Source organism: Nicotiana tomentosiformis, chromosome 5 (assembly GCF_000390325.3).
Source record: "Nicotiana tomentosiformis chromosome 5, ASM39032v3, whole genome shotgun sequence".
NCBI classification, from domain to species: domain Eukaryota; kingdom Viridiplantae; phylum Streptophyta; class Magnoliopsida; order Solanales; family Solanaceae; genus Nicotiana; species Nicotiana tomentosiformis.
Genome location: NC_090816.1, coordinates 120,177,964 through 120,205,144, shown reverse-complemented (window position 1 = coordinate 120,205,144; position 27,181 = coordinate 120,177,964). Strand labels below are relative to the sequence as shown.

The 27,181-nt window shown below is 34.3% G+C and overlaps 1 protein-coding gene and 2 non-coding genes across 3 annotated transcripts; 2 read left to right on the top strand and 1 right to left on the bottom strand.

Annotated features, from left to right (window-relative positions):
- Positions 1-1,555: 1,555 nt before the first annotated feature.
- On the bottom strand, positions 1,556-6,088 carry LOC104111868 (protein disulfide-isomerase-like). The gene is made up of 11 exons (XM_009621664.4): positions 5,880-6,088; positions 4,850-4,880; positions 4,476-4,763; positions 4,179-4,364; positions 3,945-4,070; positions 3,614-3,748; positions 3,395-3,514; positions 3,122-3,239; positions 2,317-2,429; positions 1,927-2,132; positions 1,556-1,802 (listed from the first exon to the last, which is right to left on the bottom strand). The coding sequence occupies exons 1-10, from the start codon at positions 6,047-6,049 to the stop codon at positions 1,929-1,931; spliced, it is 1,491 nt and encodes a 496-aa protein (XP_009619959.1). The 5' UTR covers positions 6,050-6,088; the 3' UTR covers positions 1,556-1,802; positions 1,927-1,928.
- Positions 6,089-24,630: 18,542 nt separating this feature from the next.
- Positions 24,631-24,714, top strand: LOC117279606 (small nucleolar RNA U31b). Its single transcript, XR_004510017.1, has one exon. It is a non-coding gene; the product is annotated as a small nucleolar RNA U31b (small nucleolar RNA).
- A 96-nt stretch (positions 24,715-24,810) lies between these two features.
- Positions 24,811-24,891, top strand: LOC117279605 (small nucleolar RNA Z195/SNORD33/SNORD32 family). Its single transcript, XR_004510016.1, has one exon. It is a non-coding gene; the product is annotated as a small nucleolar RNA Z195/SNORD33/SNORD32 family (small nucleolar RNA).
- Positions 24,892-27,181: the final 2,290 nt, after the last annotated feature.

Sequence of the window (27,181 nt, the reverse complement as noted above, 5' to 3'; positions counted from 1 at the left end):
ACGTTTAATTCATCTCCCGTCTTCTTCTTTTTTGTTAATAAAGTATCCACCTCCAGATGATTTACAATAAATAAAATCTAATTGTAAAAAAAAAAGTCTCTCGTAAAATTACGTATGCATATGAAGACGGGACAATTTTAGATACAAGTTGAGGATGTAAGGAATTTCATGTTTATAATATTAAACAAAAAGTATATGTATGTTTCCATGATAATTTTAGTAATTTCCATGAGTTGTGGTTACTTCCTACAAACTATTTCTCCGAAATTTTACCACTAGAATTTTTTGTTTATATTGTTATTTAATTAATCCAGTTAAATAATGAGCCATAACGACAGGTGTAGATTTCACAGCTTAATAACTTAGGCCACATTTTACAGAATTTTTAGCCGATCAAATAGAATTATAAGGGACATTGAAGTTAAAAAGAATTTGGCAAAATACAAAATTGATCAGTCAAACAAAATTAATTGCATTCGCTAGTCAAAAAATATACCAAATATGTATATTATATGTATGTAATACACACACACATATATATATATTGTTGGCTATTATTTAAAGCGGCTAAAAATTATACATTTCTCAAAAGATTACGCTTAAGAAACTATTATATCGGGTGGCTATCATCAATGAGAACATATTCTTAAACAGATCTCCGCAAATAAAGAAAATATTCCTTTTTCAATAATGGAATAGTCTTGGTTAATATTTTTGTTTTAGTGTTGTGGTAGGACAATTGATTTTGGTTTTGTTTTTCTGGGGGTAGTTATGACTATTTGATAATTGTTGTAGCATGAGTTTTTAAATTTAGTTTTGGGAGTATTATTTTTGAATTTTCCGGAAAAAACTGATTTGTTAAAATTGAAACCGAGTGAGTAAAACATGTTTACAATAGGAAAAGACCATTGATTTTCGGCCCCAAAACCAGAAACCAATTAGTGACTATTTTTTTTTTAAATTTAGATAGTGATATTATGTGGATTTTATCATAGACAAGTGAAAAGGTCTTAATCTTATTACCTACTACTATATCTTATCTTAAAACGAAGTCGTCATGTCACGAATGCCAAAAGTTATAATACATATCATATTTTGTGTGCTTAGAGCCACATTGTTAGTTGCGGGTTTGGCCGAATCAGTAATTTTTGTTCAAATTTTGTATTTGTATTAAGAAATTCAATAAATATATAGAACCCATAAGGTTCAAACCCATAATAAATATTTAGAACCAAATAACTTAAAAAGATTATAATTTTAAATACATAAGATTCAAATCATAGTTCCGCCTCTATGCTTACCCAGAAAGGCAGAAACTACAAAAGAAAGGACGATTGAATGTAACGAAAAGAACGACGAGAGTTTGTAATTTAGAACTAACTTATACTCCGTTTATATTAAACAAGACATTGTACAATAATGTAAGGTATAATAGTAATTCATTTTCGAGGAAGAACTGGCCAAATACTTCTTATGTTGGTCTTGTTTTTTCGAATTATATTTCTTTATTGATTTGGAAGATAAGCATTCTGGCAAAGAAGTTAATTAGAATTGCTGATGCTAAGTTGGAGACTTATTAATTGATAATAACTTGTAAATCTCATTCAACGCATAAATGGAGACATACAACCGTTTTATTGGCACTAAAAAGAACCAAAAAACTAAAACAGGAAACAGATGAAGCTTAAAGTACAGGGGGGGAGCAATCGGGAGTGGGGGTCGGTGCGACGTTGTAGGGAAATGAGAACAGCATATCCCCAACAAATCTTGCATCCACCACCAGTGCACTGTGTCCGAAAGACCTGAAAAGGCACAAATTGGAGTATAATTTTTTAGAGGAATTGCATACAACAAAAGCTCCACAGTTTAGTGATTCCAAGAAATGCAGATATCAGAGATGATGTTCAAAGGAAGACAATCACATACCTCTATAGTTCATCCTTTGCTGAATCGGTTTTGGCAGAGTCTGACTGAACAGGCTTGTCGCGATTCTTTTCAATAAATTCGATGATTGCCTCTTTTGTTCTATCACCATCATATTGTGACAAGTTACCGGAGGCAGATTTGAAGTACATAGTAGGGAATCCCTGAACGTCGAATTGACCTTTTGGGAGATCATTCATGGTTGCATCCTGCAAAGGTTTCGCAGATGAGGAAATGACCAACGATGAACACAATAACTAATATATGAACATTTTGATCCATTTATCTGTTATATGAAAAAATGTTGAAATCGGCTAAAATATGTAATCTAACAAAGAACGAATGAGATAAGTGGGTCGGATATCATAGTTTAGTTGATGAAAAAATTCTTACCAGTTTCGCAATCAGAACATCTGGATCACTTTCAAAGGATACGGCCACTTCATCCAAAATTGGAGCTAGCTTCTTGCAGTGGCCACACCAAGGTGCATAGAACTCCAACAGCACTGCGCAGACAAAGAAGATAAAGGAGGGGACTGATCACTCAATAGGTGAAAAAGATAAAATGGCAAATAATGTCTATGTCGATAGTCTAAAATCAAGCAATAATCCTTATAGCAACTGTAGGATATTTGGAGCATTTCTTTAGTTCTACTCTCCTCACTTTTATATCTCAGTTTATCTTCAAGATATCCCAAAATAATCTTCTCATTCATTAAAGGATTAAATTTACCTCATATATTCAATTCATCAAAATGACACCTTCTGTACCAACTTTTTGCTCGTTGCTCTTCAATATTTTTGGGCTCATTTCTCAACATACTACTATATATGATTTTTACTCTTTAACATGCTCTACTACACAGAGGCGGATGCAGTGTGTTAGTTATGGGTTCAATTGAACCCATAACATTGGACGCTGAGTAGAAATTTATGTGTAAAAATTCATTAAAATTGCAAAAATAATAGATTTGAACCCATAACTTTAAAAATATAATGGGTTTAATGTTAAAAATCTTAAAAATTGAACTAATAGAGTTTAAATCCTGGATCCGCCTCTGCTACTACATCTTACACACTAGTAAAGAATAAAGACATGTAGTAAACACTAGAGGCAGAGACAAAATGGTGTAACAAAGAAACGGTTCTCGCCCAACCAAAACATGGAATAAAGAATATGACATTGATAGACACGCACCGTTTTTCCCTGAGTTGAAAACCATATCCTGGAGGGTATCCCTAACAACCACCTTAACAGGTTCGTCATTGGTTTCAGGGATGGGCTGTGATTTTACATATGGCTTCAATTTTCCGTCCTGTAACCATGTGGAAAATAAGAGGACAATGGTTAGCCAAGCCTTCCCTTCAATTCAGAATTTGTTCACAATTGTTTACGTTTTATCCCAAATATCCAAGAAGATACAAGTGCAACATGAAAACTACCAACAACGAAAAGAACAGGACTCATCACCTTGTAATCCTTCAACCACGCAGCAATGGCATCAGGTTCGACATGATCCTTAAGAAACTTTTGATCATCAGTGCCCATTATTACGATCAAAGGTGCCTGTTCGGGCTTCAGTCCAAAATACTGCAATCAAAGACAAAATGAATGTTCAACATGTCTTTCTATGTGATCATGGTGGTAAAAATAATACACTAATCAGATAGTTGAATTTTTTTAACTAACCTCAAAAGCACCTTCACCAGCCTCAACATCACCCAAGAGAAAGCTCACTCCGTCCCCCTTATAAAGCTTGGCAACATCATTGTACTTGGACTTAAAAGCCTCAAGCTCAGTGCTGAAGTTCACAAATAGCAATGCCTGCAGATTTGCAGATGTCAAATGGATAAAAGAATTTAGTACCTTAAATTTGAAGTTAATCATCAAATATTAGTAAATAAAAACAAAATAATACTGGTACCAAATTTAGAACTGCAAAAATCATTAAAAGCATAGAATTGCTTGACGTTGAAATATCACGTCAAAATGCAGCATTACAGCTCACAGAATTAAGTACCTTGGAATTGGTGCCGTCAAAGAACTTGTTAACATACTCATGGTTGTTTGGGTCATTGTCAAAAACAGTAACAACAGGAATACTAGCTTCTGCAATGAACTTCTCCATTGCATCGACTTGAAAATCCTGCAAGAAAGGCCAATTAGAAGATAACATGGGGCAAGAGTTCAGCTGCGTAACCATGACTCAAATGAGTATCAAAGAGACAATATAACACAGAGATAACAGCAATACCTCAAAATCAACAAATAGTTCATCAAATGGCTTTAGAAGACGAAGAGTGGGCTTATCGACTGGACCACCCCGAGGGAGCAGTTTAGCATCAACAGTGTGAGCAAAATTGGTCTCAGCTCGCAGTTTCTCAGCTAGTGTTAGATAGTTCTCAAATTTTTCTCCAGAGGGTTCTGGAAATATACCGACCTAAAGAAACATAAATAGATTTTCAGACAGCAACAAGCTATGGCTCGCTGGAGTATAAATTCTCATAATGAGAAGCGAGGAAATAATCAATCAAAAGTAATCACCACTTACAACAAAGATCTTTTTCTCATCAATAAGGTTTGCAGCATCCTCCTTCGATTTGATTTCAGGAGATGCAGGACCCACTTGTTTCTTCAAATAGGCTACAATACCATCTGCTTCACGAGGTCCGTTATAATCTTGAACATTCTTTCCTCCATCCCGCAAGATCTTAATAGTGGGGAAACCCTGGAGCTCGTACTGCGCTGCAAGTGCTCTATTTGCGTCATCACTAGCATCATACTTTGCTAGAACAATTGGAGGGTCGTGACTGCTCAACTCTGCGGCAGCTTTTTCATACTGCAAAAGAAAATAATTTACCATAAATTGGTGACAAAGTTTGAAAATGCCAAATAAAAGTATAAGGAAGGAGATAGTAGTAGTACCTCAGGAGCAAGACTCTTACAGTGCCCACACCTATTATAGGAAATAGATTATCAAATGCTTATAAAATATAAAGAGGTTGCACATTGTTCATTACACAATTGAATCTACATCTGGTACTTCTTTTGCTGATACACTCAAAATACCCACAGGTATGAAGGCATTTAAATCCAATTTGAAGATTTGTACAGACCTAAAGTCAGTTTTTCATGCCAAAGCATGACTAAATAAGCATTTTGACCACACTGTATAACCATGAAAATTGATTATCAAAACCATAGGAAAGATCGAAATTAACGTCAAGTTGTTAATCCAACCATCTCAAGCATGCCATGTCCTCAAGTCATATAGCTTTAACATAAACTGCAAGAGTCTCTTTTCATGGGCCTCTACTTGAAAACAAAAGAAGAACATAACAAGACTCTTTGTGGTGTTCGGGTCAACTTGCGAGCACCTAGACTAATTCGCGAGCACCTAGACTAATTCAACAAGACTCTTTGTGGTGTTCGGGTCAACTTACTAGCACCTAGACTAATTCCACAAGAATCTTTGTGGTGTTCGAGTCAGTTTACGAGCACCTGGACTAATTCCACAAAACTCTTTGTGGTGTTCATGTCAGCGAGCACCTAGACTAATTCCACCAACACTTGCCACTTCCCACCCGTAACTGTATCCACTGAGGCTTACACATAAAAATACTACAACAGAACTCTGTACAAATTATATCAAAATGGACTCACTAGTTTAGTTTACAGATCAAGACCATTTGAAGTTTTGATTTTCTTTTCAAAAAGGGAAAAAAGCAAAAACATAAAGAACTTTATCACGATCTAGAGAATTTGCGACAAATTTATGTTCCAATTCACCAGTCAAATCAACAAGTAAACGTTGACCTACAACAGACTGTACCAGAAATAAAAATCCAATAATTTGCCATAACACAAAACACAAAAATAAATCTAATTAAGAGTTATCACAATTTAAAAAAACAGAAAAACTGCAGATGTAGAAAAGAAAAAAGGGATAAATTACCAAGGAGCGTAGAATTCAAGGACGATGAAGTTGTGCTTGGCAACAGTTTCAGTGAGGTTAGAATGGTCCAAAGTCAAAACATACTCCTTTTCCCCTTCTGCAGCAACACAAGCTACAAGAAGAAAGGCTGCTACAATTACCAAAATGCTCCTCATTCCTCTCCTCCTCATACTCTATAATGTCTGAAGTTGGTTTGAGTCATGCTCCTAAGATTTTTATATTTATAAGGAGAAAATATTATAAAGTATGAATAGTTGAAGGGTGCCATATCAGCATGTAATTATTACGTGTAAAGTAGTGATTGGTATAGGCATGTGTCAATACGTGGAGGGGTTTTAATTGAAATTGTAATTGTAAAGTAGAACTATTATTAGCCCCGCGCGGATATTAATCATGTCAAGTATTTGAGTTATTTGTATTATGTAAATAATCTTAAAATTTAAATCTTCTCAATAAATATAAATAATATTAGATATTAATTAAGAAACATTACATGAAAAAAATTAATCATTTATCAAATCTCCTAATTATAATTATATTTTCTTTTTTGATGTCATTCTTGTCGGTTTCATTGGATCATAAAAATAGCTAGAAACAAAAATAATAACCCATATTTGATGGATTCAATTACACCACCTGGAGTTGGAAGCATACATCCTTATTCTGTGTAATAGATAGCTCAATGGTATTAGCATGTACTAGCTAGTACTATTTTTGCATTTTTTATATTGGTTTGGACATTTTTGTAAGCTTTGGACCCAAATTTTGGGATATTATATATTAGTCACTAGGCAACCTGCCTAGTGGTATATTTGCTTTTTTTTTAAAAATAACGCATGTTTGTGGTAAAACAATCAAAGGTTGAGATTATGAATGACTCTTTCGATATGACTTGAATCTTTGGATATGACTTGAACTCTTATTTGGTGTATTGATTTCTTTCAAAAAATATTTCTATTCTAAATTTCAGTTTCTAAAATTTTATTTTTCAATAATAATTATTTTTATAATAATGTAAGTGAAAATATTATCCTTAATTCAAAATTTATTTTAGCCGACTATCTAAAAATTTAACTAATTCGTTAACCAGAGAATTGTTTTTCAGTATAACTCCATTTTGATATTTGGCACTAACCATATAAAATATCTAATTTATTTGAATTATATTTAAATAACCTTAAATTTTAAACCTTCTAGATAATTATAGATAATCGTTAGATATTAATTAAGAAACACTATATGAAAAAAGACTAACATTTTCTCAAATCTTGTAGTGGTAATATTTTTTTGCACAATTTTTATTGGTGTCAATGGAATCTAAAAATAGTCACGAAGCGAAATAATAACTCGTATTTATGGAAAAGCACAAAGTTTGACAAAATATGAACGACTCTTTGGTTACGACATGACTCTTTAACTACGACTTGAACTCTTATTTGGTATGTTGTTATCTTTTAAAAAATATTTCTATTTTGAAATTTCAATTTCTAAAACTTTATATATATTTCAATAATGCTTATCTTTATAATGATACAAGTGGAGATATTATCCTTAATTTAAAATCCACTTTAATCGGCTATCTAAAAATTTAAATAATTTTATTGCCAGTGAAACTTTATTTCAGTATGACTCAATTTTGAGTTTATCGATATATCTACCTACAGATTTTAAATTTTGAATACCCTATATATTCAGACTTTTTGTTCTTTGTATCATTAAATGTTAGTTTAGGTGATTTTTATTATATAAAATTGCACATTTTATCTTAAAACTGCCAAGTAGTTTTTTCTCGATACCGTATGGCTTAACCTCAATGCAAACAACTCAAATTACATTTAAATTCAGATTCGAATATCATATCAGTTTGTTAGGAATAGTAATTTTTGAAAAACGACACACAATGTAAATTAAAAAATCCTTATCTTATAATCTATGTATTTGAGTTGAAAAAATATATATCTAAAATCGATGAGATCAGCTTCTAATTTTTTGAGAAATTCGTTGTCATCTCTTATTTGTGGTTTTTAGATTTTCCATACATTGTTTTCTATATTTATTTTCTTTTATCTTATTTGTTATGTTTCTGGGTTTTTTTTGTTTCAAAAAATTAATTTATTTCGCTATAAAATGATGAGTTATAATAGAAATTGTCTACATAAGAAATTTATTTATATTTTTAGTCTTTGGTTGAAATTCTTTCATATTTTTCTTTTGGCTTTACCTAATCAACCTAAATAGGTGTTCATATGTGATGACCTAAAATGTCATCTTTAAATTTAATAAGTAATTCTGTATTTTAAGACCTCAAAAAGTACCATTTATGATTTCTCGATTTGCGTGTGCAGTCCGTATAATTTTTCGGAAAGTTTTTATGTGAAAAATGGATTAAAATGTGAAATAAAGCCTTAAAACTCAATTGGATTGACTTTGGTCAATATTTTGAGCAAACAGCCCCGGATCAGTATTTTGACAGTTCCGGTAGCTCCGTATCATGATTTGGGACTTGGGTGTATGCCCGAAATTTAATTTGGAGGTCCCTAACTCAAGTTATGACCATTTAACGGAACTAACAATTTAAATGCTAAAGATTTCAAGTTTGTCCACGGGGTTGACTTTTTGATATCGGGGCCGGAATCCGATTCTGAAAATTTAAACAGTTCTGTTATGTCATTTAAGACTTGTGTGCCAAATTTGAAGTCATTCCGGATTCATTTAATATGATTTGGCACGAGATTTGCAAATTGAAAAGTTTAAAACTCAAAGTTCGAATCAGGATGTGAATTATAATTTTAGCGTTGTTTGACGTGATTTTAGACCCCAAGTCAGTCCGTATTATATTACGAGGCTTGTTGGTATATTCGGACGGGGTCCCGAGTACCCCGAGTATGATTCGAATCGAAATCGGAACAAGAATTGGACTTAAGCAAAATCTGAAATTTTGGGTTCTAGTGTAATCGTACCTGCGGATTTTTGACCGTATGTGCGAGCTCATCGCAGATGCGGGACTGGGATGGCTTGGGGTATTCGCATGTGCGGCCTTTTTGGGCAGAAGCGGATGTCGCAGGTGCGACAGGAGTGTCCGCATATGCGGAACTTCACCTGGCAGCCTGGTATTGCAAATGCAAGCTTTGTCTCGCAAATGCGGAACTTTTGTCCACATATGCGAAAATGACTGGGCAGAACCCATAAATTTGGAAGTCGTCATTTTTTCTCATTTTTTGAGTTTTAAGTCTCGAATTTGGGTGATTTCAAGGGGGATTTTCACGACTTTGAATTGGGTAAGTGTTCTTTAACCAAAAGTGATTATATTTTACAAATCTATATCTATATTCATCATTTATTTCGGATTTAGATGGAAGAAATTGAAATTTTTGTAAAACTTTTCCAAAAATAAAAAATTAAGATTCGAATGTCCATTTGATATCGGAATTGGACAAATTTTGTATGGTTGAACTCGTATCGAAACGGGTGTTCGGATTTCAAGAGTTTTTTTTAGATTTGAGATGTGGGTCCCACTATCGAATATTTTTAAAAAAATGGATTTTTATCCGAAAAATATATAAATTCATTTGGAATTAATTCCTATGATTAGTATTGAATATATTGAATTATTTATGAATAGATTTGAAGCTTTCGGAGGCAAATTTAAAAGAAAAAGTTGTGGTTGAATAATTGATTGGAATTTGCTAAGTGAGGTAAGTATCGGGGTTAACCTTGACTTGAGGGAATAGAACCCTTAAATTATTTGTTATGTGAATGGCATGTGAACGATGTATAGGCGAGGTGACGAGTGTCTATACATCGTCAAATTAATTGTTTGTCTACTTACTTGAAAAATCATAAATTATTTTTAATCATAAATTAATTATTATAATAATTATTTCTCTCTTATTCTTTGTCAAATGTTAATTCTCGAATTCCTGCATTAATTGTTACATGCTATCTGAATTATGTGTTTTCATTGTTATTTGATATTTAGCATATTAAATATTAAACTGCCTATTTTCTCTCTGATTTCTATAATAATTTGCTATTTGTCATTGTTTGTTTCATAATTAAATCATAATTATTGTATACTTGTTGTCTTATAATTTTATATTAATTGTTGCATTTATTGGAAAAATTTCTTCTATAAGAATTGATTGAAATGGATATATTGGAGGATCGGGCACGCTGCAACAGACTTATTAAAAGTTAATATTGGAGGATCGGGTTTTACTCCGTAATAGACTTATTAAAAGTCAATATTGGGGGATCGGATTGCACGCCGCAATAGACTTATTGAAAAGTCAATATTGGGGATCGGATTGCACGCCGCAACAGACTTATTTAAAAGTCTCTCTCTCTCTCTCATATATATATATATATATATATATATATATATATATATATATATATATATATATATATATATATATATATATACTTGATTGAAATAAATATATGACAGACTTGATTAAAAGAAAAATATTGGGAGAGCGGGTTGCACGCTACAACATAAATGAATGTGAATATATTGTGAGAGCGGGTTGTACGCTGCAACAGAATTAGTTGAAATAATAATGGATTATGACTGCTAGATTGACTTCAATTATTATAAATGAGTTACCTGATTTATTTCTATTATTTGTTGTTGTTGTTATTAATATTGCGTACAGGTTAATGTAAGTGAACCGCCTTAGCCTCGTCACTACTTCGTCGAGGTTAGGCTCAGCACTTACCAGTACATGGGGTTAGTTGTACTGATACTACACTCTGCACTTCTTGTGCAGATTTTAAAGTTGGTCCCAGCGTCGTACTATAGACTTGCTCGGATTTAAGCTACCAGAGGAGACTTGAGGTATAACTGCATGGCGTCCGCAGTTCTGAAGTCCCTGTCTATTGTACTTTAGCTGTGTGTTTATTTTCAGACAGCTTTATTTTATTCAGACATTTATTTGTATTTATTCTAAAAGCTCGTGCACTTGTGACACTAATTCAGGGATGGTATTTAGACAGCGTTATTTTTATGGATTATTTCAAAATTGCATTCGCATTTGCTTCCTTGTTATTAATAAATTTAAAATTATTTAAAAATGGATAATATTATTCTAATGTTGGCTTACCTAGCAAGTAAAATGTCAGGCGCCATCACGGTCCGAATGTGGGAATTTCGGGTCGTGACAGTTGGTATCAAAGCATTAGGTTACATAGATCTCACGAGTCACAAGCAAGCTTAGTAGAGTCTGAAGGATCGGTACGGAGACGTCTGTACTTATCTCTCAGAGGCTATGAAGTTTAGGAACAATATCACTTCTTTCTTATAATGTCGTGCGATTTTATTCTATCATCGATAATTGAACCATTTTACTCTTATTCTCAAACAGATGGTGAGAACACGTAATACCTCTACCGATGGACAGGGACCAGAACCCCCAGTGGAAACTATGGCCATGGGTAGAGGTCGAGGCCTAGGTCATGCTAGAGGCCGAGGCAGAGGCCGAGGTAGAGCTCAGTCCAGAGCTTGAGCAGCTGCACCTGTTGTAGAACATTAGGTGGACCTTCAGTAGGAGGTTCCAGTTCAGAATGTACCAGTTTGACCAGTTAAGGTCCCGTAAGGATTCATAGCCACTCCAGTACTTCAGGACGCTTTAGACCATTTGGTAAGTCTTATGGAGGGCGTGGCCCAAAATAGAATATTTCCAGTGGCACCAGCCGTCTCACAGGCTGGGGGAGGAGCATAAACTCCCACTACTCCTACTCCAAAGCAGATGGATCCCCAGAATCAAGCTCCAACAGCCCCGCCAGTTGGGATAGTTTAGCCGGTTGTTGCGGTACAGACCGATGATAGGCCCGCCATGTCTTTTGAGGCCTTATTGAGACTGGATAAGTTCACTAAGCTCTTTCCAGTTCACTTCAGTGGTACACCTTCTGAGGACCCACAAGATTATCTTGAACGCTGCCATGAGGTGCTACGGAACATGGGTATAGTTGAGACCAATTGAGTTGATTTTGTTGTATTCCAGATGACGGGTTCCGCCAAGAGGTGATAGAGAGATTATACATTGACCCGACCAGTCGGATCACCTGCACTTACCTGGGAGCATTTCTCTTAGCTATTTTTGGAGAAGTTCCTCCCTATCACACTGAGAGAGGAATTCCGCAAGCAATTTAAGCGTCTACAGCAGGGTAGTATGACTGTTACTCAATATGAGTCCCGTTTTGTGGATTTGGCCTGTCATGATCTCCTTTTACTACCTACGGAGGGAGAGAGAGTGAGGAGGTTTATTTAGGGACTCACTCACCCTATCAGACTTCAGATGGCCAAGGAAACCGAAAGTGAGATTTCTTTTCAGGCGGCTGCTAATGTCGCCAGAAGGATCGAGATGGTTCTTGCACAGGAGAGAGGGCAGAGGTATGATAAAAGGCCTCGTCAGTTCGGTGGTTTCAGTGGTGCCTCGTCTGGAGGCAGGGGTAATTTTGGTAGGGGTCATCCTCCCAAACCGTTTCATTCAGCACTTCATGCATCTCCCGATGCTTCAGGGAGTCATGGTCCTATTATGCCTTACTCTGGGCAGCCAGTATTCAGTGCACATTCAACTCCTATCAGTGCACCACCACTCTAGAGTTACTACAGTGTTTATCCAGCATATTTGGGTCAGCTTCAGCTTCAGCAGCCACGGCATTAGGATGGGTGTTATGTGTGTGGGAACATTGGTCACATCAAGAGGTATTGCCCTAGATTGGAGAGTAATAGATCTCGGCAGGATTTTCGCGCCAACATACCGGCACCGGTTGCTTCACCACCTGCTCAGCCAGCTAGAGGTAGGGGTCAGACAACTAGAGGTGGAGGTCAGGCCATCAAAGGTAGAGGTTAGGCCATTAGAGGTGGAGGCCAGCCAGTTAGAGGCCGTCCCAGAGAGATGGCCTGACCTCCACCTCTAATGGGCCGTCCCAGAGAACTGAAGCATCTGATGATATGATCACATGTATTATTCCAGTTTGCCATAGAGATGCTTCAGTTCTATTTGATCCAGGATCTATTTTTTTATATGTGTCCTCCTATTTTGCTTCTTATTTGGTTATGCCTTGTGATTCTTTGAGTGCTTCTGTGTGTGTATCTAAACCAGTAGGAGACTCTGTTATAGTAGATCATGTCTATTGTTCGTGTGTGGTTACTATTGGTAATCTTGAGACTAGTGTGGATCTTCTACTTCTTGATATGGTGGATTTTGATGTCATCTTGGGTATGGATTGGTTGTCCCCTTATCATGCTATATTGGATTGTCATGCCAAGACAGTGACCCTAGCTATGTCGGGGTTACCTCGATTATAGTGGAAAGGAACTCCTGGTCATTCTGCCAGCAGGGTTATTTCTTATATTAAAGCTCGGCGTATGGTAGAGAAAGGGTGTCTAGCCTATTTGGCTTATATTCGCGATCCCAGTGCGGATGTCCCTTCTATGGACTCAGTACCAGTTGTTCGTGAATTTTCAGAAATATTTCCTGCAGATCTGTCGGGGATGCCACCCGACAGAGATATTGACTTCCATATTGATTTGGCTCCAGACACTCAGCCCATTTCTATTCCACCGTACCGTATGGCCCCGCTAGAGTTGAAAGAAATAAAATAGCAGTTACAAGACTTGCTTGATCAGGGATTCATTAGACCCAGTGTCTCGCCCTAGGGTGCACCAGTATTATTTGTAAAGAAGAAAGATGGCTCGATGCGGATGTGTATAGACTATCGGCAGTTGAACAAGGCCACTATCAAAAACAAATATCCGCTGCCAAGAATTAATGACTTATTTGATCAGCTTCAGGGTACCAAGGTATTTTTGAAGATTGATTTGAGATCTGGTTACCATCAATTGAAGATTAGGGCATATGATGTCCCTAAGGCGGCTTTTCGGACTCGGTATGGGCATTACAAGTTCCTAGTGATGTCATTTGGGTTGACAATGCTCCATCAGCATTTATGAATTTGTTGAATCGGGTGTTCAAGCCTTATTTGGATTCTTTTGTGGTTGTATTCATTGATGATATCTTTATTTACTCGAGTAGTCGAGAGGATCATGAGCAGCATCTTCGAAGTGTGCTTCACACCTTGAAAAATAATCAATTATATGTCAAATTTTCAAAATATTAGTTTTGGTTAGACTCAGTTGCCTTTTTGGGACATGTTGTATCGGCAGAAGGCATAAATGTAGATCTTAAGAAGATTGAGGCTATTCAGAATTAGCCTAGACCTACTTCGATTATAGAGATCCGGAGTTTTATGGGTTTGGCAAGTTATTATCATCGGTTCGTGGAAGGGTTTTCATCTATAGCAAACACATTGACCAAACTAACCTAGAAGGGTGTCCCATTCAGATGGTCAGACGAATGTAAGTTGAGCTTTCAGAAGCTCAAGACCGCTTTGACTACGGCGCCAGTGTTGGTATTACCCACAGGTTCAGGATCGTATATGGTATATTGTGACGCATCTCACATTGGGCTTGGTGAAGTATTAATTCAAGATGGCAAGGTAATTGCATATGCATCGCGGCAGTTGAAAGTTCACGAGAAGAATTATCATGTTCATGACTTAGAATTGGCAGCCATTGTTCATGCGCTGAAGATTTGGAGGCATTACCTCTACGGTGTCTCGTGTAAGGTATTTACTGATCACCGTAGCCTCAAGTATCTGTTCAAACAAAAGGATCTTAATTTGAGGCAGAGAAGATGGATGAAGTTGTTGAAAGACTATGATATCACCATTTTGTATCACCCCGAAAAGGCCAATGTGATGGCCGATGCCTTGAGTAGAAAGGCTGTGAGTATAGGAAGTCTTGCGTATATTCCTGTTGGTGAGAGTCCATTAGCTGCAGATGTTCAAACTTTGACTAATCAGTTCGTGAGGTTAGATGTTTCAGAACCCAATCGGGTTCTAGCTTGCACAATCGCTCGGTCTTCTTTATATGAGCGCATCAGAGAGAGGCAGTATGATGATCCTCACTTACTTATCCTTAAGGACACGGTGTGGTACGGTGATGCCAAACAGGTTGTTGTGGGGGGAAGATGGGGTTCTGCGAATGCAGGGTCGTATTTGTGTGCCTTATGTGGATGGGCTTCGTGAATTAATTCTTGAAGAAGCACAAAGTTCCAGGTATTTTAATCATCCAGGTACCGCCAAAATATATCAAGATTTATGGCAACATTATTGGTAGAGGAGAATGAAAAAGGATATAGTTGCACATGTAGCTCGGTGTCTGAATTGTCAGCAAGTTAAGTACGAGCTTCAGAGACCTGGTGGTTTGCTTCAGAAATTAGAAATTCCTGAGTGGAAGTGGGAGCATATCACTATGAATTTTGTTGTTGGGCTCCCACAGACTAAGAGAAAATTTGACGCAGTTTGAGTCATTGTGGACAGGTTGACCAAGTCAGCACATTTCATTCAAGTAGCAGTTACCTATTCTTCAGAGAGATTAGCTGAAATTTACATTCGTGAGATTGTCCGCCTTCACGGTGTGCCCGTGTCTATTATTTCAGATCGAGGTATGCAGTTTACCTTATATTTCTGGAGGGCTGTACATCATGAGTTAGGCACGCGGGTGGAGTTGAGTACATCATTTCATCCACAGACAAACGGACAGTCAGAGCGCACTATTCAAATATTAGAAGATATGCTTTGCGCTTGTGTTATAGACTTTGGAGGTTCTTGGGATCATTTCTTGCCACTTGCAGAGTTTGCTTATAATAATAGCTATCAATCGAGCATTCATATGGCTCCATATGAGGCATTATACGGAAGGCGATACCGATCGCCAGTTGGTTGGTTTGAATCGGGAGAGGCTCGGTTGTTGGATACCGATTTGGTACAGGATGCCTTGGATAAGGTCAAGATTATTCAAGATTGACTTCGCATAGCTTAGTCTAGGCAAAAGAGTTATGTCTATCATAAAGTTCGTGATATTGCATTCATGGTTGAAGAAAGAATATTGCTCCAGGTTTCACCTATGAAAGGTGTAATGAGGTTTGGGAAGAAGGGCAAGTTGAACTCGAGGTATATCGGACCCTTTGAAATTCTTGAAAGGGTGGGTGAAGTAGCCTACATGCTTGCATTACCACCTAGTTTATCAACGGTTCATCCGGTGTGTTACACCCTATATTTTCGTACATAAAACTGCGTCGTGAGCAAACTAATGTAGGACCCAAAAAAAAGATCATCTTTGAAAATATATAAAGCAAGTTAATCATTTTACCTTGTAAGTTACAAATATTGAAGATCATGAACAACAAGTACAAAGAGGGTTGGAAGGTTAAGAAGCTAAAGGAATTGAAGAAAATAATGTTTCGTCGAAAGCCGACAAGTTGGGAATGTTATAGCATGTACTTTTGGGGTGAGACCAGGGTGTTTAACATGATAAAGAGGTTATGTTATGAGTTATGTTATTCGTATGATAGTCATGTGTTATATTTTGAAGGCAAGCGAGTGGTGGAACAAAAGTCGATAAAAGTCATCACAAGTTACGTTCATACGTTTTACTGAAACTTTGGGTCAAATTTAACTGCGATTTTCTCCCAATATACTTAGAGTTATGGGGTGTTACACCCATCAAATTAAATATCTATGAGTCTATTTTCCAACGCATTAAACTGTTTATCAATACGATATCGGAGTAGAGAGATATGGGCATTTTTGCAAGACTGTGCAGACTTTCACCTACTTGCTTAAACGAGAATCCAAAACTGGGCCAATTCGGGTCGTTCAAAGAGGCCTTTTTAAAAGTCCTATCCCCTTCATATATTAGGATAATAATAGGGTAAAATAACCAGACTTAATCTCTGCAAAAATCCTCCCAAAAATTCCCCACAAACCCCAATCGATTTTCTCTCCCTTTAAAGTTCTAATTGGAGGTAAAGCCTAGAGTTTGAAGAACCAAGATAGGAGATAAGTTATCCCACAAATAAGGTAAGTTTACTGCTCTCTTTAATCCATTTTTTACAGTTATAGATGCATGGTAAGTTGTTCTATATTTGTAAGAACTCATGGGACGGTGATCGGAAGCCGTGAGTTCGAGTTATTCACTTGTAGCGGACTATTTTATGGATTGTTTTGTGGACTGTTTGGTGTTGTTGTTGGGCTGCGTGATATACTATTATTTTGTGGAGTTTTGGAGTATGAAGGATGTGAATAAAAACCACATAAAATTCAGTATGTTGGACTGGTCATTTGTCGTGACATTTTCGGGTTGTTGACACTACTACGGTGGTTGTTTTGTATATGAAAAGATTGGGGTGTGGGGGAGGGGGCTGTTTTGTAGTATTGTGTTGTGTACATAAGGTTGTAAACTAATGTATATATGTTTTTATTGTTGTTTTTGGTGTTGTTGGTGTTATCTTGAATTTGGAGGAAGTAAGGATTATAGGGGAAATGCTGTCCGTTTTAATACAAAATAAGCATGTCGTTCGTTGTGCGATAGTTATACGTTTCGTAACTTAATGATAGTATTATTATCGTTATTGTAGATTAAGGTGAGAATAGGCGAGTTCAACTTGGTGATTGGAAAGATTGTGATAAGCTATGTTAAGGCTAAACCTTTTCTTCATTTTGGCATGATCCCGTAACTGTATATGTTTGACAACGAGACATAAATGGAAGTTCGTATTCATGAATTTATATACATTATCCTAGTCTCATAAGTTACAGTATTCTCCCTTATCGGGACTCTATATTCAATTTAGTATTGTCTTCTTCTAGTCAAGAGAGCATAGGGCCTATACATATACAGTATTACGGTATTTTCACCCCCATCGAGCTATAATCGGTGGGCAAGCCCTTATTGGGCAACCTCTGATCAGATGGTAAGTTATATACCGAGCCTACTGTGGCCGAGCGCCTATGAGCGAGCCCAGGATGGTCGAGATACATAGCCTAGTATGGTCGAGCGCCTATGAGCGAGCCTACTACGGCGGAGCCGTTACATTTACCGAGCCTTATAGGGCCAGACATTTATCTTACTTAATATATTGAAGGAGTTGAGTCAGTATCAACAGGTAAGTATATCTCCATATCATCTTTGACTCCCAGTTACTTTCAGTTATTATATTATCAGTTCAGTTTTAGTTTTTAGTTATGTTATTGCCTTACATACTCGGTACATTATTTTCTACTAACGCCCCCTTTTTTGGGGACGCTGCATTTCATGCATGCAAGATCATATAGACAGATGGGTAGACCTCCTCGGTAGGTGTTTCCAGAGTTCAGTCTGATCGGTAAGCTCCACATCCTTCGAAGTTATCGGATCTAGGTTTTCGTGCACATCTTCTGTATGTATGTATATATATAATGGGTAGGTCGAGGCCATGTTCCGATCATAATATATCTATCAGTAGAGGCTTGTAGACATATCCTGTTGGTTAGTGCACTATGTTGGGTTTGTAGGCCTGGTATGTATATTTTGGTGGTTTGTCAGCTATAGTAGTTATGACGGCCTTGTCTGCCTAGCTTTATATTGATGTTTAGTTAGTGCTAGTTTCCATTCAGTTTTATATTTTGCTTCGCAAATTATCTTGCAAGGTGGCCCCATGGCCAAATTATGACATTATATGTTCAGAGTCCCTTAGTCGCAATTTGGTACGCCAGGTTAGGTGAAGCACCGGGTGTTGGTCTCGCTCCTAGGTTCGGGGCGTGACACGGTTTTCCATATGTCTATGCTCTAAAAATATCATGGTGATCTGTCCCATATGTTACATTTCAGATCAGTCCAATTGGATAAAGATTTGACTTACGAGGAGGAGCCGGTGGCTTTTCTAGCCTGGCAGGTCCGACAGTTGAGGTCTAAGAGTTATCCTTCAGTTTGGGTGCACTGCAGAGGTCAGCCGGTAGAGGCATCTACCTGGGAGTCCGAGTCAGACATGCGGAGTAAATATCCACACCTTTTCTCCAGCTCGGGTACTTTTTCTAACTCCGTTCGAGGACGAACGTTTGTTTTAGAGGTGAATAATGTGATGACCTAAAATGTCATCTTTAAATTTAATAAGTAATTCTGTATTTTAAGACCTCAAAAAGCACCATTTATCTTTCCTTGACTTGATTGCGCAATCCGTATAATTTTTCGAAAAGTTTTTATGTGAAAAAAGGATTAAAATGTGAAATAGAGACTTAAAACTTAACTGAGTTGACTTTGGTCAACATTTTGAATAAACGGATCCGGATCAGTGTTTTGACAGTTCCGATAGCTCCGTATCGTGATTTGGGACTAGGGCGTATGCCCGAAATTTAATTTGGAGGTCCCTAACTCAAGTTATGACCATTTAACGGAACTAGCAATTTAAAGGCTAAAGATTTCAAGTTTGACCACAGGGTTGACTTTTTTATATCGGGGCCGGAATCCGATTCTGGAAATTTGAACAACTCTGTTATGTTATTTATGACTTGTGTGTCAAATTTAAAGTCATTCCGGATTCATTTAATATATTTTGGTATGAGGTTTGCAAATTAAAAAGTTTAAAACTCAAAGTTCGAATCGGGATGTGAATTATAATTTTAGCGTTGTTTGACGTAATTTTAGACCCCGAGTCAGTCCGTATTATATTACGAGACTTATTGGTATATTCGGACGGGGTCCCGAGTATCATGAATGTGATTCGAATCGAAATAGGAACAAGAATTGGACTTAAGCAAAATCTGAAATTTTAGGTTCTTGTGTAATCGCACCTGCGGATTTTTGACCGCAGGTGCGAGCTCGCAAAAGCGAGCCTTCCATCGCAGATGTGGGACTGGGTTGGCCTGGGGTCTTCGCAAGTGCGGTCTTTTTGCGCAGAAGCGGATGTCGCAGGTGCGACAGGAGTGTCCGCAGATGCGGAACTTCAGCTGGCAGCCTGGCATCGCAAATGCGAGTCCGTAAATGCAAAACTTTTGTTTGCAGATGCGAAAATGACTGGGCAGAACCCATAAATTCGGGAGTTGTCATTTTTACTCATTTTTTAGTTTTATGTCACGGATTTGGGCGATTTCATGAGGGATTTTTACGACTTTGAATTGGGTAAGTGTTCTTTAATCAAAAGTGATTATATTTCACAAATTCATGTCTATATTCATCATTTATTTCGGATTTAGATGGAAGAAATTAAAATTTTTGTAAAACTTTTCCAAAAATGACAAATTAAGATTTGAAAATCCATTTGATATCGGAATTGGAGAAATTTTGTATGGTTGAACTCGTATCAGAACGGGTGTTCGGATTTCGCGTGTTTTTCCGGGATTTGAGATGTGGGCCCTACTATCAAATATTTTAATGAATTTTGAATTTTTATCCAGAAAATATGTAAATTCATATGCAATTAATTCTTATGATTAGTATTGAATATATTGAATTGTTTGCGAATAGATTTGAAGCGTTCAGAGGCAAATTTAAAAGTAAAAATTGTGGTTGAATAATTGATTGAAATTTGCAAAGCGAGGTAAGTGTCGGGGTTAACCTTGACTTGAGGGAATAGAACCCTTAAATTATTTGTATTTGAATTGGATGTGAACGACGTATAGGCGAGGTGACGAGTGTCTATACGTCGTCAAATTAATTATTTGTCTGCTTACTTGAAAAATCATAAATTAGTTTTAATCATAAATTAATTATTATAATAATTATTTCTCTCTTATTCTTTGTCAAATATTAATTCTCGAATTTCTGCATTAATTGTTACATACTATTTGAATTATGTGTTTTAATTGTTATTTGATATTTAGCATATTAAATATTAAACTGCCTATTTTCTCCCTGATTTCTATAACAATTTGCTATTTTTCATTGTTTGTTTCATAATTAAATCATAATTGGTGTATACTTGTTGTTTTGTAATTTTATATTAATTGTTGCATTTATTGGGAAATTTCTTCTATAAGAATTGATTGAAATGGATATATTTGGAGGATTAGGTTGCACGCCGCAACATACTTATTAAAAGTTAATATTAGAGGATCGGGTTGCACTCCGCAACACACTTATTAAAAATCAATATTGGGGGATCGGATTGCACGCCGTAACAGACTTATTGAAAAGTTAATATTGGAGGATCGGGTTGCACTCCGCAACACACTTATTAAAAATCAATATTGGGGGATCGGATTGCACGCCGTAACAGACTTATTGAAAAGTCTATATATATACTTGATTGAAATAAATATATGACAGACTTGATTAAAAGGAAAATATTGGGAGAGCGGGTTGCACGCTGCAACATAATTTAATGTGAATATATTTTGAGAGCGGGTTGCACGCTGCAACAGAATTGAATGTGAATATATTGTGAGAGCGGGTTGCACGCTGCAACAAAATTGGTTGAAATAATAATAGATTATGACTGTTGGGTTGGCTTCAATTATTATACATGAGTTACTGATTTATTTTCTATTATTTGTTGTTGTTATTAATATTACGTACAGGTTAATGTAAGTGAACCGCCTTAACCTCGTCATGCTTTGTCGAGGTTAGGCTCAGCACTTACCAGTACACGGGGTCGGTTGTACTGATACTACATTCTGTACTTTTTGTGAAAATTTTAGAGTTGGTCCCAGTGGCGTACCATAGACTTGCTCGGATTTCAGCTACCATAGGAGACTTGAGGTATAACTGCATGGCGTCCGCAGTTCTGAAGTCCCCGTCTATTGTACTTTAGTTGTGTATTTATTTCCAGATAACTTTATTTTATTCAGACCTTTATTAGTATTTATTCTAGAAGCTCGTGCACTTGTGACACCAATTCTCGGATGGTATTTAGACACCGTTATTTTTTATGGATTATTTTAAAATTGCTTCCGCATTTGCTTCCTTGTTATTAATAAATTTAAAATTGTTTTAAAAATAGATAATATTATTCTAACGTTGGCTTGCCTAGCAAGAGAAATGTTAGGCGCCATCACAGTCCGAAGGTGGGAATTTCGGATCGTGACATCACCCAACTACTTAAATTAATTGAAGGATATGTAATTTATATATAATTTATATTTAATATGTGTATAATCGTGTATTGTTAGTATATCATCTGTGTATATCAGCTATAAAAAGTAAACAATAAATCTAGCAAGATATTTACGTAAATATTTCATATAATTTTGGTTACTTGATTTTATCCATGACATGACTTATATTATAATAATTTTAAAAACTCTCTATTAAAATTTAAAAATATCTCATCATTTTATTTTTAAAATTACATTATATCTTAAAAAATAATCCCATTTCGAAATAATTTATTTTAAAAAAAATAATATCACATCATACCAATTTTATTTTTTAAAATATATATTTTGTTATACTTGAAGATCGTTATAGAAACTATCAGTTAGAAAGCCAATATTCCTCTTGTTGAAATTCGAGAAAAAATATCTTTCATATGATATAATTATTCAAAATTAATATTCTTCAACAAAAGAAATATTATACCCTTGCAATGTTAGCTGTAGCTAAATGAAGAGATTTCAGCTTATACCCTTCAATTTCTAGAAGGTGCTAAATTGAAATTAATGATAGCAATTGTATAACTAAAGTTTTGTTATTTGTTTGATATCCATTTATACAAATTGACTTTTCAAACAAACATTCTTCAAAAAGAAAAGAAAAATAACTTTTTTTTGAATATTGACTGATTTTTGTGATGTTTCTTTCTCTAGCATGTAGGTTTACTTTATTATATATGTAAGTAAACTTTTACTTGACTTTTAAATTCTTTTTTATTATCTGGATAAATATAGACGTGTACCATATATATTACATTTGTTTTAAAAGAAATTCACTTTATTCAAATCTAGCTACAATATTTTAAAGAGCTTTAATTATATGATTTTAGATGCGAAAGAGTTTTATAGTTATATGGAGTAGTTTTATTATTATTATTTGTTGCCAGATGCGAAGTATTTTATTTAAATAATTAGAAAAGATAACAAAAGTTCCTAACATAATTGCATATGATCATTAACCGAATTAAGTATGATACCAAAAAATAAATTTATTTTTTATTTCAATTCAAATTTAAAAACTTAATCTATAAATTAAAAAGTATCCTTTAATCTAAATTCAGTTATATATATATATATATATATATATATATATATATATATATATTTGACTAACATAGACAAATATAGAATAAAGTTACCATATATTATTAGCATTTATTAGTTTCCCACTTGGCTTAACCACAATGCCAATCATATATGGTAATTTTATTCCTTTAATATACATAGAGATATTTGGGAAATCCTATTATGGATTTTGTTTTTGTCTTGCTTTTTATTAGGCGTGAAAAATGTGAAAATGACATAAGGTAGTCATTTTAAGTATGTTTTTAAAATATATTTATAGTTAATAACGTATTTAAAGATTAGTCAATTTATTTAAATTTTAGGACATCGTATCCTAAAATTTAAAAATTGCGTCAAAAATTTGAATCTTAAGTCCTAAATTTTTAATTAGCAGTTCAAAAATTTAGGACACTTAGGATGTGTTTGTTATAGAGGAAAGTTTTCCCCAATTTTCTCATGTTTGATTGACTTAAATATTTTGGAATATTTTCTCATGAATTCATTTTCGTCGAATTGGAGGAAAATATTTTCCTACGGAAAATATTTTTTCAACTTTCATCATCCCCACCAACCCTACCTTCCCACCCTTATCCCATCCCCAAAACCACCCTGACCCACTCGCACCCCCACCCCCACCATCCACCCTCACCCGCTTGCACCCCCACCATCCCTACCTCACCCCCTATCCCACCACACCACCCACCCTAAATAGAAATATTATTTAGCATACTTTCTTTTCATGTTATTGATAGAGTATTTTTTTTTATCTCGACAAAATGAGTATTTTTTTTTTCATGATATAGAAAATGTATTTTTGTTTATTTAAAGAAAATGAGTACTTTTTTCATGATGTAGAAAAAGTATTTTATTTTATTTTAACAAAATGAGTACTTTCGTTTTATATTATAGAAGAGTACTTTTATTTTGTTTCAACAGAAAAAATAGTATTTTCTTTTTAGTTATGGAGTTCAAATTTTAACATTGTTCTTGTGTGAAAAAGTAAAGCAGCACACTAATTCATTCAGATTTGTGTGAATTTTTAAAAGATAATTAATTTTTTGAAGAAAATAGAGTCATGAAAACGTTGAGTATTTGGAGGGGGAGCACATGAAACATGGGAATTTGGGAGAGGAGACAAGGAGAATAGCATAGAAAATTATTTTTCTATAATACTATCTTTTAAGCTCTATCGAGACACTAGACAATATTTTTCGGAAAAAGTTTTTACTCATCAACCAAACATGAAAAAATAATTGATAAAACCAATCATTTTCTAGGAAAATATTTTCCCTCATACTAATCACAACCGTAGTCCTGAATTTTAAATTAGCAACTCAAAAATTTAGAATACAAAAAGTCTAGAATATTTAGTCATAAAATTTGGACAAATTAACTAATTATTAAATTTATTGTAAATTATAAATATATTTTAAATAATAGATTTAAAGTGGCTATTGATGCCGCAAATGCAAATGCTTACAACCCTTACCCAAAACCCTAGCTATTGCCTCTTTCTCTTCTTATGTAAAGCGTCTTGTTATTATCCCCTTCAAAAGAAGAGGCGCCGGTTCAGTGGAAACCCCATTTCTTCATTTTCGTTTACCAAATTTTCTTTATATTCTTGTTTTTTTTCTTTCAAAATTTTCTAGACCTCAACTTTGTTTAAAGGGTATACGGTAATTGTATGGCTTTTATGTTTATTGAGAGGGAAAATGATGGTTATTTATTGTCATCTGATTTGCATCTCATATTTGGATGCAAAATTAGTGATTGACACCATTATATCTGATTCTCTCTCAATAAAAATGTTAAAATTCCTATGGATATAATTTTTAGCTTTTGTTTCAGTTTAGCTAATTTCAAAATTATTTTAAGTTTAAGATATGCAAAAAGGTGTGATGATGCTTATCCATCTATTCTGTAGAATTCTATGATGAATTCAAAAACATGCACTACCATCTGATCTTTTTGAATATCACATTTTTTTTTACCTTTTTAAAGATTTATGTGTGTTTTGTCTTCAGAAAAAAACAGAAGATTAGGTAAGTTCTTAATTGGTTTTTGTTCGTCTGAGATGCTTCTGCAAAATCTTCTATTTGTAGTTTTGTTTTGTTTTATTTTTTTTATTTTTTTTAGTTCAAAAACTTACACATTAAAATGAATTATTGCCCTTGGTATCTAATTTCCAGGCCTTCTATTGTCACTGGATATTTCGTTTTTGAGGGCAAAAATTAAACTAAAGAACAGGTCTTGCGACATAGTTAGCTTTAGTAGCAATAAGCTTTCTGTTACTTAAATCCTGCTCATATGTTATTAAGATTACTCTATTGTATGATACATTTTTATATTAGGGTGTGTTTGGTTAGAGAAATATTTATTCGGAAAATATTTTTTAATTTTTTATATTTAATTGGTTTAAATATTTTTCTACTCAATTCATTTTTCTCCATTCGGACGAAAATGTTCTTTTTCAATCTTTCTCATCCCATCTAACCTTCACCAACCAACCTCCCCACACTCTTACCCCATCCTCACACTCGCCCCCGCCCCACTAAAAAGTGGAAAGAGTATGTGGTAACAGAGCTCATATATAGTAATATATAGTAATAGGACAATATCCACAACAATGTATTGAAAGTAATAAAAACAATAACTTTTAATTTAAAATAAGAAGTTATAAATTCAAATTCTAAGGACTTAGTTATTATAGGTGGGTTGATGATGTAAATATGTAAGAGTGCATTTATTAATCCTCCATTTTATTTTAGATGGCGTGATTTTTTACTAATTGATCCCATTAACAAATTTACCTTTCTAAATTTGAATTATATTTTATCATTATTGACAATATTTTTAAATATATAATGACATGTTTAAAAGTGTTCAGATAAAAAGATTAATATATAAAAAGTTACCACATTTCAACACTAAAATCTGGTTCCTTTTTTCAAAATATACAAGCTATGCATATTTCACATTTTTTAAATATTCTTTGTAAATTTTGTTCACTTTCTACGACTCTTTGTAGAATTTCATAAATATTTTGTGCCCATTTTATAAATTGTATATAACATTTCTTGGTTAACTTTCTAGTTTGTGTAATTCTTATTATTCTTTTGTACAATCTATTACTAGAATAACTTTACATGTCCTAAGAATAACATACTATACAATATATCCAGTATAATTTTACATAGTATAGTCTTAGAAGGATAGTATAAATGTTCTATATATATATGTGTGTGCGCGCGTGCGTGTGTATTATTCTTTCCTTTTCAATTTAAGAAATAATATTTTCTTTTTAGTTATGGATTGTAAATTTTAATGTTGTTTTTGCGTAAAAAAATAAATCAGAACATTAGTTCTTTTGAATATGTATGAATTTTGAAGAATAATTATTTTTTTGAAAAAAGTAAAGTTCCTTTATACCAAACACACCCTTAGTAAACACACAATTTGTTCGTGCAATAAATATCAATGAATTTAAAATAATTATTATAAATTCAATCTGGATATAAGAGATAACATTTTGATTTAAACATATAAGAAAATAGTATATATAGTCATTTAGTAGGTGGACATAAGACTTGTGATTTAAAAAAAAATAGTATTTGAGATTAAGTTAAAAAATAGTATTTGGAATTTGACATTATTTTTGGATATGCATTTTACAAATATTTTGTGCAACTTACAAATCTTTAAATACTTTTTTGAAAAAAAGATTTTGAAAAAAAATAATAATTTATGAACAAATGGATTCTTTCCAAAGTACAATATTCTTAAATTTACATAAATATTAAGAGCAAAAACACATAGCCTTTGAAGATGTAAACATTTTTTGATTTTTGTTTTTTTGGAAAATTATTTTCAAGTTAATTCTTTTTAATTCTTTTTTTTTTTCAAGTTCATTATAGAAAACACAAACATGGTCACGTAGCTTACGTAAGACGGGTTTTTTCTTTCTCCCTAGCAAATTATGCAAGTTTTACTATATGAATTACTTTCGACAAATTAGAAAAGAATAAATTACTATTATAAAAGCAGAATACAACAGCTACTTTTAAAGTTTTAAATATTAAAAATATAATTAAATGATAATTTTATTTAATGTGAAATTAGTTTTTAAAGGTGAAAAGATTATCAATTTTTTGTATTGGAGTTTCCCGCTTTTATAATTATAATATAAGATCGATAAATATATAATAATAAAAAGTATAAGTACTTGAAAGAAAATAATGAATGTATTGACAAAGAAAAAT